The sequence below is a fragment of the Symphalangus syndactylus genome, chromosome 18, assembly GCF_028878055.3.
Source record: "Symphalangus syndactylus isolate Jambi chromosome 18, NHGRI_mSymSyn1-v2.1_pri, whole genome shotgun sequence".
Lineage (NCBI taxonomy): Eukaryota > Metazoa > Chordata > Mammalia > Primates > Hylobatidae > Symphalangus > Symphalangus syndactylus.
The window spans coordinates 21,145,003-21,161,292 of NC_072440.2; the positions used below are offsets into that span (position 1 = coordinate 21,145,003).

Consider the following 16,290-nt stretch of genomic DNA (forward strand, 5'->3'; position numbering starts at 1 on the left):
CCCAGCTACTCGGAAGGCTGAGGCAGGAGGCTCATTTGAGGCCAGGAGTTCATGATTAGCCTGGGCAACATAGCAAGACTCTGTCTCTACCAAAAGAAAAAAAAATCTAAAAACATTGTACATCAGCAGTTATTTAGATTTAACTATAAAGATTTTTGTTTTCTTTGTTCATTATGGTTTCTTGCATCCCAAATGTTATTCTTTCCTGTATTTTTGTTTTGCTGTAATACTTAAGTATTTCTTTCAGAAATGTAATCTAGGTAGTAAACTTTGAACCTTAGTATGTCTGAAAGTGCCTTTATTTTGCTCTCACTCTTGGCTGTTAATTTGTCTGGTCACAGAGAACTTTGCATGGTATATTTCTATCTTCTTGGGTATTTGCTCCTTCCATCCCCATCTCACAGTCTTTCTGAATTATACAAATCATTTAAGGCTCTCATTTCAAGGCCTGCTTTTTCTAATCTTCCCTAATTACTCAATTTAGAAAATCTTGTCCTTCTTGACCTATTATAGAATTTACTATCTAAAATACTCACTTAGAAAACAAAACAGAGAACTGTTTGTAGAAGTCCTTTTTCAGAAATGCCAGGCATGAGAAGACTCTGAAAGAGCCTTTTAACTTGGGGAAGGAGGGTGAAATGTTGGATAGGGCTTTAAAAAGGGTGCTCAGCTGGCGTTCAGCTGGTGTCAGAAACAATTGATTAAGGATGATTCTTATCTCAGAGAGGGAAGAATTGTTCTCGCAGAGTAGCAGCCACTGTTTGGGCAATTTGGATTTTTTTTTTTTCGAGATGGAGTTTCATTCTTGTTGCCCAGGCTGGAGTGCAATGGCGCGATCTTGGCTCACCGCAACCTCTGCCTCCCGGATTCAAGCGATTCTCCTGCCTCAGCCTCCCAAGTAGCTGCGATTACAGGTGCATGCCACTACGCCCGGCTAATTTTGTATTCTTAGTAGAGACAGGGTTTCTCCATGTTGGTCAGGCTGGTCTTGAATTCCCGACCTCTGGTGATCCACCCACCTTGGCCTCCCAAAGTGCTGGGATTACAGGCTTGAGCCACGACTCCCGGTCTGCAATTTGGATTTTATTAAGAACAATAGGAATAGTTAGGAGCTAAGTCATATGCAAGAGAGAGTGGAGAAGAACAGCTGGGTGGTGGTGCAGGGCACTGTGGCAAGGGCCACATTGGAATGTTCTCATTCTTTCGGTGTCTCTTATTTATACTGCTGTCTCTTGATATTTTTCTTTTTATATGTTTATATTTTGCCTCCTTAATTATGTTTTAAATTTACCTAGGGCATAGGTTGTCTTAGGACTCCTTATATCCTCCATAATGCTTTGCCTTGGTAATTGGTTAATATGGTAATTAATTCCATATGGTAATTGGTTAATAAATATTTATAATTGATCTGAACTTCCCTTCAGTATAAGCCCAAGTTTTTTCATTTTAAATTGTTTTGGCCAGGTGCTGTGTGGCTCACGCCTGTAATCCTAGTACTTTGGGAGGCCGAGGCGGGCAGATCACGAGGTCAGGAGATTGAGACCATCCTGGCTAACACAGTGAAACCCCGTCTCTACTAAAAATACAAAAAATTAGCCAGGCGCAGTGGTGGGCACCTGTAGTCCCAGCTACTCGGGAGGCTGAGGCAGGAGATGGTGTGAACCCAGGAGGCGGAGCTTGCGGTGAGCCGAGATAGTGCCACTGCAGTCCGGCCTGGGTGACAGAGCGAGACTCCATCTCAAAAAAAAAAAAATTGTTTTGTTTTGTTTTTGAGACAGGGTCTCGCTCTGTTGCCTAGGCTGGAGTGCAGTGACGTGACCATGGATCACTGCTGCCTCAACATCCAGGACTCAAGTGATCCTCCCACCTCAGCCTCTCAAGTAACTGGGACTACAGCATGCCACCATGCCCAGCTAATTTTTTTATTTTTTTGGTAGAGATAGGGTCTCACCATGTTGCCCAGTCTGGTCTCCAACTCCTGAGCTCTAGTGATCCTCCCACCTGGGCCTCCTAAAGTGCTGGGATTACAGGCATAAGCCACCATGCCTGGTTTTGTTATTCCCTGTCTTTTGCATAAAAGCCATATTAACTGGGGTGAGATGATATTTCATTGTAGTTTTGATTTGCATTTCTCTGATGATCAGTGACATTGAGCACATTTTCATATAGCTATTTGCCATTTGTATGTCTTCTGTGAACCCAGAGAATCTGAGACAGGTCTCAGTTAGTTTAGAGAGTTTATTTTGCGGCCGGGCGTGGTGGCTCATGCCTGTAATCCCAGCACTTTGGGAGGCCAAGGTGGGCAGATCACGAGGTCTGGAGATCGAGACCATCCTGGCCAACATGGTGAAACCCTGTCTCGGCCGGGCGCGGTGGCTCACGCTTGTAATCCCAGCACTTTGGGAGGCCGAGGCAGGCGGATCACGAGGTCAGGAGATCGAGACCATGGTGAAACCCCATCTCTACTAATACAAAAAATTAGCCGGGCGTGGTGGCGGGCGCCTGTAGTCCCAGCTACTCGGAGAGGCTGAGGCAGGAGAATGGCGTGAACCCGGGAGGCGGAGCTTGCAGTGAGCCGAGATTGCGCCACTGCACTCCAGCCTGGGCGACAGAGCGAGACTCCGTCTCAAAAAAAAAAAAAAAAAAAAAAGAAACCCTGTCTCTACTAAGATACAAAAAAAAAAAAAAAAATTAGCCAGGCCTGGTGGCATGTGCCTGTAGTCCCAGCTACTCGGGAGGCTAAGGCAGGGGAATCGCTCGATTCCAGGAGGTGGAGGTTGCAGTGCGCTGAGATCGCGCCACTGCACTCCAGCCTGGGGACAGAGCAAGACTCTGTCTCAAAAAAAAAAAAAGAAAGTTTATTTTGCCAAGGTTGGGGATACGCCCATGACACAGCCTCAGGAAGTCCTGACGACGTGTGCCCAAGGTGGTTGGGGCACAGCTTGGTTCTACACGTTTTGGGAGACATGAGACATCTATCAGTATATGTAAGAAGAACATTGGTCCAGTCTGGAGAGGCGGGACAACCTGAAGCAAAGACAGGAAGACTCTAAGCAAAGCAAGGAGTGGGCTTCCAGGTCACAGATAGGTGAGACACAAATGGTTGCATTCTTTTGAGTTTCTGATTAGCCTTTCCAAAAGAGGCAATCAGATATGCATCTATCTCAGTAAGCAGAGGAGTGACTTTGAATAGAATGAAAGGCAGGTTTGCCATAAGCAGTTTCCAGTTTGAGTTTTCCTTAGTGATTCTGGAGGCCCAAGATATTTTCCTTTCATACTTCTTTTGAGAAATGTCTTTTCAGGTATTTTGCCCATTTTTAAATAAGATTATTAGATTTTTTTTTCCTATAGAGTTGTTTGAACTTTTTATATATTCTGGTTATTAATCCCTTGTCAGATGGATAGTTTGCAAATATTTTCTCAGCAGGGCAATTTTACTTCTATAAAAGGGTGCGACTCACTGATGGAGCAATGGCAAGAGCACATCTGAACAAGGGAGGGGAAGGGGGTTTTATTCCTGACTCAAGTAGTGCCTACTGCTGTGTCATTCCCCTATTGGCTAGGGTTGGACTGCACAGTCTAAGCTAATTCCGATTGGCTATTTTAAAGGAGCAGGGGTATGAGTCGGAGTGGTGGAGTGAGTAGTTTGGCAGGAAGGATGGTTAGGAACAGGTGACTAAAGGTGACTCAGGTCAGAGCAGGTGACCAGGGGTGACTTAGGACGGAGCAGGTGACCAGGGGAGACTCAGCATGGAGCAGGTGACCAGGGGAACAGATGTAAACTGCTGATTAGAACTGATGGAAAAGGTCGTTTACTGAAACTAGGGGCAAGAAAGCGAGAAGAAGGAGGAAGTTAAACTTTAAAATGGAGAACAAAGAACAGGGGAGCTGAACATACTGATACTTTGGTTCCTTGGAGAGGATCTCAAAACTCATTGTACTTAACAATTTACAGGCAGCTGGGCACGGTGGCTCACGCCTGTAATCCCAGCACTTTGGGAGGCCGAGGTGGGCGGATCACGAGGTCAGGAGATCGAGACCATCCTGGCTAACACGGTGAAACCCTGTCTCTACTAAAAATACAAAAAATTAGCCGGGCGTGGTGAACTTTTTATATATTCTGGTTATTAATCCCTTGTCAGATGGATAGTTTGCAAATATTTTCTCAGCAGGGCAATTTTACTTCTATAAAAGGGTGAGACTCACTGATGGAGCAATGGCAAGAGCACATCTGAACAAGGGAGGGCAGGTATTTTGCCCATTTTTAAATAAGATTATTAGATTTTTTTTTCCTATAGAGTTGTTTGAACTCTATAGGGCACCTGTAGTCCCAGCTACTCAGGAGGCTGAGGCAGGAGAATGGCGTGAACCCGGGAGGTGGAACTTGCAGTGAGCCGAGATCATGCCATTGCACTCTAGCCTGGGTGACAGAGCAAGACTCCATCTCAAAAAAAAAAAAAAAAAACAACAATTTACAGGCTAAAACCTTTGAAGAGGAATTTATTATATCCTACAGTTGACTGTGCTTGTGTGGTATTACTCAAGAAATCTTTACCCAGTCCAATGCTTCCTTTTAGTAGTTTCATAGTTTGAGGTCTTAGATTTAAGTCTTTAATCCATTTTTATTTGATTTTTGTATATGGTGAGAGATAGGGGTCTAATTTCATTCTTCTGCATATGGATATCCCATTTTCCCAGCACCACTTACTGAAGAGACTGTCCTTTCTCCAATATATGTTATTGGCACCTTTGTTGAAAATGAGTTCACTGTAGGTGTGTGGATTTGTTTCTGGGTTTTATATTCTGTTTCATTGGTCTATGCGTCTGTTTTTATGCCCATACCATGCTGTTTGGGATACTATAGCTCTATAGTATAATTTGAAGTCAGGTTATGTGGTTCCTTTAGTTTCGTTCTTTTTGCTCAAGATAGCTTTGGCTATTCTGGGTATTTTGTGGTTCCATATAAATTTTAGGGTTGTTTTTCTATTTCTCTGAAGAATGTCATTGGTATTTTGATAGGAATTGCATTGACTCTGTAGATTGCTTTGTGTAGTATGGACATTTTAACAGTATTGATTCTTCCAACTCATGAACATGCAATATCTTTCTGATTTTTGTGTGTCCTCTTCAATTTATTTCATCAATGTTTTATAGTTTTCATTGTAGAGATCCTTCACTTCTTTGGTTAAGTTAATTTCTAGGTATTTAATTTTATTCATAGCTATTGTAAATGGGATTAATTTTTGAATTTCTTTTTCAGATTGTTCTCTGTTGGTATTTAGACATGCTGCTGATTTTTGTATGTTGATTTTGTATCCTGCAACTCTACTGAATTTGTTTATCAGTTCTAATAGTTTTTTGGTGGAGTCTGGGTTTTTCCAAATATAAGATCTTATTATTAGCAAACAAGGATAATTTGACTTCTTCCTTTTCAATCTGGATGACCTTTATTTATTTCTCTTATCTGATTGCTCTAGCTAGGACTTTGAGTACTATGTTGAATAACAGTGGTGAAAGTGGGCATACTTGTTCCAGATCTTAGAGGAAAGACTTTCAGATTTTCCCCATCCAGTATGATACTAGCTGTGACTCTGTTGTATATGGCTTTTATGTTGGGTTATGTTCCTTCTATACCCAATTTTTTTAGGTTTTTTTAATCATAAATGAATGTTGAATTTTATCAAATACTTTTTTCAGCATCAATTGAAATGATCATATGTTTTTTGTCCATTCTGTTGATATGATATATCACATTGATTTGTGTATGTTGAACCATCCTTGCATCCCTGAGCTGAATCCTACTTGGTCATGATGAATGATCTGTTTAATGTATTGTTGAATTTGGTTTGCTAGTATTTTGTTGAGGATTTAAGCCCAAGTTTTACACCCCTGGTCACATTGTTCCCAGACCAAACTGAGGATCAGGCTGCTTATTCTTGTGGCCCAATAATGAGATGCAAATGAACTGGGAAAGGAGGGAGTTTTTGTTTCTGTAACCAGTTACAGGGAGAAGACCTGGAAAATAACACCAGACCAACTCAAAATTACAAAGTCTTCCAGAACTTATATACCTTCTCAGCTGTATGTTTATTTTAAGTGTGCATTCATCTAAAGACATAAGTCACTTTGAGAGGCCAAGGTGGGTGGATCACTTGAAGTCAGGAGTTCAAGACTATCCTGGCCAACATGGCGAAATCTTGTCTCTACTAAAAATATAAAAATTAGCTGGGCATGGTGGCACACGCCTGTAGTCCCAGCTACTCAGGATGCCCAGGCAAGAGAATCACTTGAACCAGGGAGGCAGAGGTTGCAGTGAGCTGAGATTGCACCACTGGACTCCAGCCTGAGCAACAGAGTGAGACTCCATCTCAAAAAAATAAAATAAAGTTTTTAAAAAAGATGTAAATGATTAACTTCTTTTGATCTATAACTAAGATCTGAGTCCTAAAGACCTTCCTCTGGAGCCTCAGTAAATTTACTTAATCTAAATGGGTCCAGGTGCTGAGGTGATTACCCTTATCTTGTCTCCTGCTAAATCATGGAGGTTTGGGGAGTTCCTTCAGACCCCCAATAACTTGTTTGTGGAGACCTGGGGAGTTTCTTCAGACCCCCAATAAAACTCGTTTAATCCTAAACAGGTACTGTTAAGAATTTCTTCGTTATCTTGTCATGCTTCAAGGCCCAGGAAAGGCCTGGGCAAAACTCTTGGTGGGCTTTTGTTACATTCTAGCCTTTGTATAAGGGCACTTTCAGCTTTTAATATTTAACTTAACCACTCAGTCAGTGCTGAAACAGTTGTTATGGAGGCCTGCATTAGTAAGACCTGGCCTGCCACAACATAGTATCTGGGATTTGTAGAAACCGACATGATGAAAATTTTTTTTTTTTTTTTTTTTTTTTGAGACGGAGTCTCGCTCTGTCGCCCAGGCTGGAGTGCAGTGGCGCAATCTCGGCTCACTGCAAGCTCCGCCTCCCGGGTTCACACTATTCTCCTGCCTCAGCCTCTCCAAGTAGCTGGGACTACAGGCGCCCGCCACCACGCCCGGCTAATTTTTTTGTATTTTTAGTAGAGACAGGGTTTCACCGTGGTCTCGATCTCCTGACCTCGTGATCCGCCCGCCTCGGCCTCCCAAAGTGCTCGGATTACAAGTGTGAGCCACCGCGCCCGGCCGATGAAAATGTTTTTATTGCCTCTTCCAATTCTCTGTCTAACTTGTCCACCAAAAACATCTACTGGGTATACTCAATAGCAATGGAAGATTTTTGTGGCTGTCACCAAAGCTCTAACAACAAGAACATATCTAGTGCATTAGGATATAAATAGCTGGGAAATCCTAAAGACAATTCAACTAAACATTTATTAAATTAATTGCAAACATCACAGATAAGATTATAAATGGTCCTGGCCGGGCGCAGTGGCTTACGCTTGTAATCCCAGCACTTTGGGAGGCCAAGGCGGGCGGATCACAAGGTCAGGAGATCGAGACCACGGTGAAACCCCGTCTCTACTAAAAATACAAAAAATTAGCCAGGCGTGGTGGCGGGCGCCTGTAGTCCCAGCTACTCGGAGAGGCTGAGGCAGGAGAATGGCGTGAACCCGGGAGGCGGAGCTTGCAGCGAGCCGAGATTGCGCCACTGCACTCCAGCCTGGGCGACAGAGCGAGACTCCGTCTCAAAAAAAAAAAAAAAAAAAAAGATTATAAATGGTCCTTTATTTACAGTTACTTATACTGGGATCAGTGTTATGTAAACACTATAAACAAAGTGAAATAAGGTCACAAACATGCATTTAATTTTACCTCATTTTACTTCAGACATATTGTTGGGATCACCAAAGACCTAAAAAAAATGTTTATTACTCCTTTATAGTTTATAGGTATAAGTGATTTTTAGCTTCTTCCAGAATACCTTTGCAGGTGCACTTAGTTTGCTTCCCTATGAATTTGCTAATTTCAGAAAGCTAACAACTCCTGGGTAGGCATGGTGGCTCATGCCTGTAATCCTAGCACTTTGGGAGGCCGAGGCAGGCAGATCACTTGAGGTCAGGAGTTTGAAACCAGCCTGGCCAACATGGTGAAACCCCGTCTCCACTAAAAATACAAAAATTAGCTAGGTATGATGGCTCGCGCCTGTAATCACAGCTACTCAGGAGACTGAAGGAAGAGAAAACAAAAAAAAAAAGCTAACAACTCCTTTAGAAGAAAGTAGATTTTAAACTCTATATACTTTCCAGGTAAGATTTGAAAAGAAAAAGAAAACCTATGCAAACAAAAAATCTTTGATCGATATTTCTCTTCTGGGCCCTTGAAGTTACCTTTTTGACTCTTTGGTTCATGTAGTCAAATTTATCATTTAACAACATGTGATTAATGATATAATAAACTATTTCATATTGAGCAAATGAGGGGTATGAAGAGAGTGAATTAATTCACTTTGCAGTTATTGAATTATAACTCAGTAATATTATCTATTACAGGTCTATTTTTATAGATCTGAGAACAAAAGGACTCACAAAGCTTAGTTCCTAGTTTTTCTCTTGTAACTGATTTGCTGCATAAGCTCAAGTCATTCGCCAAATCTCTGTTTGCCAGTGTCTTACGTTGTAAAATGTAAAATAGGCCATAAAAACTAGCTTCCAAGGTTATTGTAAAGATTTAATAATTTAATAGTTAAATTCATTACTGCCCCACATTTCTATGACCATTATCACTACCTATGGCAAATTGAGGCACTTATGAATAAACAAATCTTGTATAGACTTTAGATGGTTGCTAGCATCCTCTAGAATACCTTCACAGGTACATTGTTTGGCTTCTCTGTTAATTTACGTAAGATATTATGTTTTGTAGTGGTTGTCTAAACTTTTTCAGAATTGGCTTATTGGATCCTTAATCTTGGCATACTCCAGCCGTCCAGATCGCCTTAGGGACATTGCTGATCGCTTCAATGTAGACCATGATGCAGTACTGGACAACGTACTTTATGCACGTGCATATACTAGTAAGAGCCCCATGCAGTTGGATGCTTGGGTCAATCAATGTAAGGTTGGCAGCACTGATTTACTACTTGAGTGATACAACATTTTGATACTTTTTTTCTATTTTATTTTTCTCTAAATTAATTTACTCAGTCTATAAATTTTATCATCTGGTAAGTCCTTAGATAATAAAGTGCCCTCAAATTATTTATTATTCTTTGTCTTTGAAATTAACAGTAACATTCTTTTTGGATAATGTAGCATTTGGTATATATGCTAAAGCAGAATATGCAATAATTTTTTTCTTTTTTTTGAGATGGAGTCTCGCTCTGTCACTCAGGCTGGAGTGCAGTGGTGTGATCTCAGCTCACTGCAACCTCCAACTCCTGGCTTCAAGTGATTCTCCTACCTCAACCTCCCAAGTTGCTGGGATTACAGGCACACGCCACCACACCCAGCTAATTTTTGTATTTTTTAGTAAAGTCAGGGTTTCACCATGTTGGCAAGGCTGGTCTTGAACTCCTGACCCCAAGTGATCCACCTGCCTCGGCCTCCCAAAGTGTTGGGATTATAGGCATGAGCCACCATGCCCGGCTGCAATAATATTTAATAAAGTCATAAAGAACTAAGAGAATCCTTCAAGGAATTTCTTTTGCCTGGCTCCCAAGAATATGAATGACCTTAGCCTCTGCTTCTTTCAACTTTTATAACATTTTCTCACTGCATTTCCCATCAGGTGAACATCAGATGGAGCTACTTGATTATGTAGCAGCAAAGTTCCATGAAGAAGCTGGCATCTTCAAGCTATTGGTACAAGCTTTTAAATATTGCTTTCACAGAGCTATTTAGCATAATATTTTTCTTCTGTTGATCTCTATTCAAATAACGTCTTCCTTCAATTTCCAAATGCATGTTTATTTTTACATTAATCCTGTGTAGATTATTGATTCAATAATGGCACTTTTTCGAGTGGATTTCAGTGGCCGTGGGGAGTTGGCCGAACGGCAGCAAAAATTGGCCCAGATGTTGTCACGACTCCAAAAAATCTCAGAAGGTATATCTTTAAAATAAAATGGCATCTGTGACTATGTTTGTCAAGTATACTTTGCAGAGAAGCTTGGAATATAATGTCAGGAGGCAGCGATTTTTTTTTTTTAATAAAATTACCTTTATGAGGATACAACTCTTCTTTTTTTTTTTTTGAGATGGTGTCTCGCTCTGTTGCCCAGGCTGGAGTGCAGTGGCGCGATCTCGGCTCATTGCAACCTCTGCCTCCCAGGTTCAAGCGATTCTTCCTCCTTAGCCTCCTGGGTAGCTGGGATTATAGGCGCCTGCCATCACGCCCGGCCAATTTTTTGTATTTTTAGTAGAGACGGGGTTTCACCATGTTGGCCAGGCTGGTCTCGAGCTCCTGACCTCGTGATCTGCCCGCCTCAGCCTCCCAAAGTGCTGGGATTACAGGCATGAGCCACTGAGCCCGGCTTTACAACTCTTTTTTTAAGCCAAAAATATTTATTCTAACCTTAATAATAATAATAACAAATAATTTCTGTTGTCAATGAAAAATAGGAAATGATATTATTTATAAAATAAATTCATGATGCAATATTTCTAAACTCTGAAATCTAAACAATGAACTTTTAAATATCTATATTGCCTTTCTCATAGTTGTAAAATTTTATCTCTTGATGCAGAATATAACGTGGCTGTTTTTGTGACCAATCAAATGACTGCCGATCCAGGAGCAGCTATGACGTAAGCCCCAATATTCTACTTTTTATTTCACAGAGGTTAATATAAAGAGGGTTAGAGTGTAGAATAGAAAATAATTTCAAGGCCTGGCGTGGTGGCTCATGCCTGTAATTCCAGCACTTTAGCAGACTGAGGCAGGCGGATCACGAGGTCAGGAGATGGAGACCAGCCTGACTAACATGGTGAAACTCCGTCTCTACTAAAAATACAGAAATTAGCTGGGTATGGTGGCACACACCTGTAATCTCAGCTACTCAGGAGGCTGAGGCAGAAGAATCACTTGAACCTGGGAGGCGGAGGTTGTAGTAAGCCGAGATCGCGCCGTTGCACTCCTCTCTGGGCAACAGAGCAAGATTCCGTCTCAAAAAAAAAAAAAAAGAAGAAAAGAAAAGAATTTAAAAATCATTAGTCTTTATGTGGGCACAAATATATCACAAATCACTTTATTACCGGGCGCAATGGCTCATGCCTGTAATCCCAACACTTTGGGAGTCCGAGATGGTTGGATCACCTGAGGTCAGGAGTTCGAGACCAGCCTGGCCAACATGGTGAAGCCTTGTCTCTACTAAAAATACAAAAAATTAACTGGGTGTGGTGTCGTGCGCCTGTAGTCACAGCTACTCGGGAGGCTGAGGTGGGAGAATCACTTGAACCCGGGAGGCGGAGGTTGCAGTGAGCCAGGATCACGCCATTGCACTCCAGCTTGTGCAACAAGAGCAAAACTGCATCTCAAAAAAAAAAATCACTTTATTGCACAGTGTATATGACTTCATAATTGTAAATATCACTACTTGGTATCCAGAATCTATTTTTCTCTAGTTCTTTATAGAATAAAGCGATACTTTAACCATTTTCAGCAGTACTTTGGGCTTCTCTTTGGTCTAGGGCTAAAGGGGTATGGGAGGACAATAAGAAATAGATCCTAGGGAAAGAAAAACTAATATTGCAGCTTATCAGTACAATAAAAACCATTCATAAAAACAAAAAAGTCATCTTTCTACAGGATATACATGAGATATATTTATCAGAGGCACTATGGGAGAAGTCTCCTGTTTGAAGAAAAAGAATTTCAGTTCACACTAGGCATATTCAGAATTTGTTGAAGTGTTTGTGCCCATAACTATTGATGACTCTGAAAGACGGCAGTGAATAGAAATACACAGAGAGCTAAAGCAGGATAATAAAAATAGATAAATCAAACAAAGGTTTGTTGCCACCATAACAAATTTTGAGCGTTATGTGTCTGAATAAGCAATCAAAATAATCCTAAATACACACCACTGCACTCCAGCCTGGGAGACAGAGCAAGACTGTCTCAAACAAAGCAAAACAAATCTAAATTCATGATAATGCTTTTTAAAAGTGTGTGTGTTTTTTTAAGAGACAAGGTTTCACTCTTTCACCCAAGCTGCAATGCAGTGGCACCATCTCTGCTCACTGCGACCTCTGCCTCCCAGGCTCAGGTGATGCTCCCGCCTCAGCCTCCCGAGTAGCTGGGAGGCACACATCACCACGCCTGGCTAATTTTTTTATTTTTAGAAGAGACAGGGTTTTGCCATGTTGGCCAGTCTGGTCTCGAACTCCTGGCCTCAAGCGATCCTCCCACCTCGGCATCCCAAAGTGCTAGGATTACATGTGTGAGCCCCCTTGCCTAGCCAAAAAGCTTTTTAAAAAATCTTTTAAAGGTTGGGTGCAGTGGGCAGTGGCTCACCCCTGTAATCTCAGCACTTTGGGAGGCCGACGTGGGTGGATCACCTGAGGTCAGGAGTTCAAGACCAGCCTGGCCAACATGGCAAAACCCTGTCTTTACTAAACATAAAAAAACTAGCCAGGCATGGTGGCGTGCACCTGTAGTCCTAGCTTCTTGGGAGGCAAAGACAGGAGGATCATTTGAACCCAGGAGGTGGAGGTTGCAGTGAGCCAAGATCGTGCCACTGCACTCCAGCCTGGGTGACAGAACAAGACTCTGTCTCAAAAACAAACAAAAAAAAAAGATTTTTTTAAAGGTTTTTATTTAGAAAATATTTTTACCAGAGAGAAGTTAAAAAACTAGTGCAATGAATTCATGCCACTGCATTTCAGCCTGGGAGACAGAGCAAGACATACTCATTTATCTAGATTCATCAGTTGTTAAATTTGCCACATTTTTTTCTCTCTCCTGTGTGTGTGTGTGTGTGTGTGTGTGTGTAGAGGTGTACATACACCTTTGTTTCTCCACACATACACACATTCTCATATGTATATGTATGTGGTATGTGTATACGGTTTTCTCCTGCCTCAGCCTCCCGAGTAGGTGGGATTACAGGCGCCTGCCACCATGGCCGGTTAATTTTTGTATTTTTAGTAGAGACGGGGTTTCTTCATGTTGGCCAGGCTGGTCTCGAACTCCTGACCTCAGGTGATTCGCCCACCTCAGCCTCCCAAAGTGCTGGGATTACAGGTGTGAGCCACCATGCCCAGCCTGTATATGTATTTTTTGGTGAACCATTTGAGAAGTTTCTTCTGAACCACTGAAAATTATTCGCAGACATCATGACACTTCACCTCTTAATACTTCAGCATATCTCTTCTAAGAATAATGATGTTCTTCTACATAGCCACAATATAATTATCACATTCAGAAGGCCGGGCGCGGTGGCTCACACCTGTAATCCCAGCACTTTGGGAGGCCGAGGCAGGCGAATCATCTGAGGTCGGGAGTTCAAGACCAGCCTGACCAACATGGAGAAACCCTGTCTCTACTAAAAAAAATATATATATATAAAATTAGCTGGGCGTGGTGGCACATGCCTGTAATCTCAGCTACTCAGGAGGCTGAGGCAGGAGAATCGCTTGAGCTCAGGAGGTAGATGTTGCGGTGAGCCGAGATTGCGCCATTGCACTCCAGCCTGGGCACCAAGAGTGAAACTCCGTCTCAAAAAAAAAAAAAAATTATCACATTCAGAAATTCTAACATTGGCATAATAATGTTATCTAATATACAGTTGTATTCAAGTGTCTCCAATTGCCCCAATAATGTCCTTTATAGTTGTTGGGGGTTTTTTTGTTTTGCATTCAATTCAGGATCAATTGAAGAACATGCACTGCATGTAATTGTCATGTCTCTTTAGTCTCCTTTAATCAGAACAGCTCTTCAACCTTTGTTAGACTTTTATGACACAGACATTTTTGTAGAACACAGGCCAACTGTTTTGCAATGTCCCTCAATTTGAAGTTGATTTTTTTCTTCATTATTTAAAATGTTAAGCATTTTGACAGGAAAACTACATAAGCAATATTATGGCCTTCTCAGTATATCATATCGGGAGACACATGATGGCAGTTTGTCCCATTATTGGTGATGTTAATTCTGATCATATGATTAAGATGATATTCACATGATGTCTCCATTGTAAAAGAAAATTACAAAACTTCTCTTTTATATTTAATTAGCAATTTGTGGGGTGATGATTTGAGACTGTGCAAATATCTTGCTCTGCAATAAGCTTTCATGCATTTATATTAGCATCCATTGAAGATTCTTGCCTAAATTAATTAGAGTAAATTAATTATTACTCTGATGGTTGCAATACAAAGTGCTATTACTTTAAAACAGAAGCAATGCATCATATGGTAGCAGATTAAATGAATCATTGACATATATATATTAAAATATATTTGATATGCTGGAGTAAATTCTGTAAATTACATTGAAATGAATGTGTCTCTCTTTAGGCATTTTCCAAACTTACCCTTAACAATTTTGCTTCATCTTTTGCAGTTTGATATCTATCTCTCACTTTTCAAGACTCTTTTTTTGTGTGTGTGTGACGGAGTCTTGCTCTGTCACTCAGGCTGAAGTGCAATGGCGCGATCTCGGCTCACTGCAAGCTCCGCCTCCCAGGTTGACGCCATTCTCTCACCTCAGCCTCCCTAGTAGCCTGGGACTACAGGCGCCCGCCACCACGCCCGGCTAGTTTTGTTTTTGTGTTTTAGTAGAGATGGGGTTTCACCGTGTTAGCTAGGATGGTCTCGATCTCCTCACCTCGTGATCCGTCTGCCTCAGCCTCCCAAAGTGCTGGGATTACAGGCATGAGCCACCGCGCCCGGCCTCAAGACCCTTTTTTTTTTTTTTTTTTTGAGACGGAGTTTCTCTCTGTCGCTCAGGCTGGAGTGCAGTGGCGGGATCTCCGCTCACTGCAAGCTCCGCTTCCCGGGTTCACGCCATTCTCCTGCCTCAGCCTCCTTAGTAGCTGGGACTACAGTCACCCGCCACCACGCCCGGCTAATTTTTTTTTGTATTTTTTAGTAGAGACGGGGTTTCACCGTGTTAGCCAGGATGGTCTCGATCTCCTGACCTCGTGATCCACCCGCCTCGGCCTCCCAAAGTGCTGGGATTACAGGCGTGAGCCACCGCGCCAGGCCAAGACCCTTTTATAAGTATTTTCTACTTAGTTACAAGAGATTCCTATGAAAAATATTAACTACTCAAATGTTATAAAGCAAGTTAAAAAAATTGAGCAGGGGAAATCATTTATTCACTCAATGAATATTTATTGAAAATCTACTATGTAACAATATTCTGAGAATTCACTAGTGAACAAAAAAGACAAAAATCCTGGCCTCGGCCAAGCACGGTGGCTCACGCCTGTAATCCCAGCACTTTGGGAGGCTGAGGCAGGAGGATCACTTGAGCCCAGGAGCCTGAGCCACATAGAGAGACCTCGTCTCTACAAAAAATTAAAAATTAGCCAAGCATGGTGGCACATGCCTGTAGTCCTAACTACTTGGGAGGCTGAGGCAGGAGGATTGCTTGAGCCTGGGAGGTCAAGGCTGCAGTGAGCCATGTTTGCACCACTGCACTCCAGCCTGGGCAAGAGAGTGAGAACCTGTCTCAAAAAAAAAAGTCTTGTGGCTGGGTGTGGTGGCTCACTCCTGTAATCCAGCACTTTGGGAGACCAAGGCAGGTGGATCATGAGGTCAGGAGATCGAGACCAGGCTGGCCAACATGGCGAAACCCCGTCTCTGCTAAAAATATAAAAATTAGCTGGGCGTAAATGCGCGTGCCTGTAATCTCAGCTACTTGGGAGGCTGAGGCAGAAGAATCGTTTGAACCTGGGAGGGGAGGTTGCAGTGAGCCAAGATCGCACCCCTGCACTCCAGCCTGGATGACAGAGTGAGACACTGTCTCAAAAAAAAAAAAAAAAGGAAGGACAATAAATGATGTCCATTCAACTCAAAATTTTAGTCTTGGTAAGTCACACATTGTCTATAGTAAGGCAATCATCTCTGTTTATGGGATGACTTTCATACACAGGACATGAAGTGCTTCACAAAGAGAATAATTTTAAACTGAAGAGAAATGGAAGATTTTTAAGGCTCGTTTTAAAAAGAGAAAATGACTCATTGGCTTAGAGGGAGGAAGTGGGTTGCATTCAAATAAAACAGTACAAGTTAAAGAGCAATGTTCTTTCTTCAGGTGTCGGGAGGGAACATTGAAGAGGCCAAAACTGTCACTCTAGAGTTAGAAGGCAAAGGAAATCAGCGGAAATTAGGTCAGATAGGGGTTCTTTTTCTTATAT

The 16,290-nt window shown here is 41.9% G+C and overlaps 1 protein-coding gene across 6 annotated transcripts in view; it reads left to right on the forward strand.

The window, feature by feature from the left end:
• Nucleotides 1-16,290, forward strand: part of DMC1 (DNA meiotic recombinase 1) — a 56,355-nt gene that overhangs the window by 25,547 nt on the left and 14,518 nt on the right. For 4 of the 6 annotated variants that reach the window (XM_055253216.2, XM_063623094.1, XM_063623093.1 and 1 more), the window contains 4 exons: nt 8,909-9,000; nt 9,714-9,787; nt 9,917-10,031; nt 10,672-10,732. In XM_055253216.2, the coding sequence (XP_055109191.2) occupies nt 8,909-9,000; nt 9,714-9,787; nt 9,917-10,031; nt 10,672-10,732 (342 nt within the window). The remainder of the gene's footprint in view (nt 1-8,908; nt 9,001-9,713; nt 9,788-9,916; nt 10,032-10,671; nt 10,733-16,290) is intronic. The other 2 variants (XM_055253219.2, XM_063623095.1) reach the window with 1 other exon arrangement.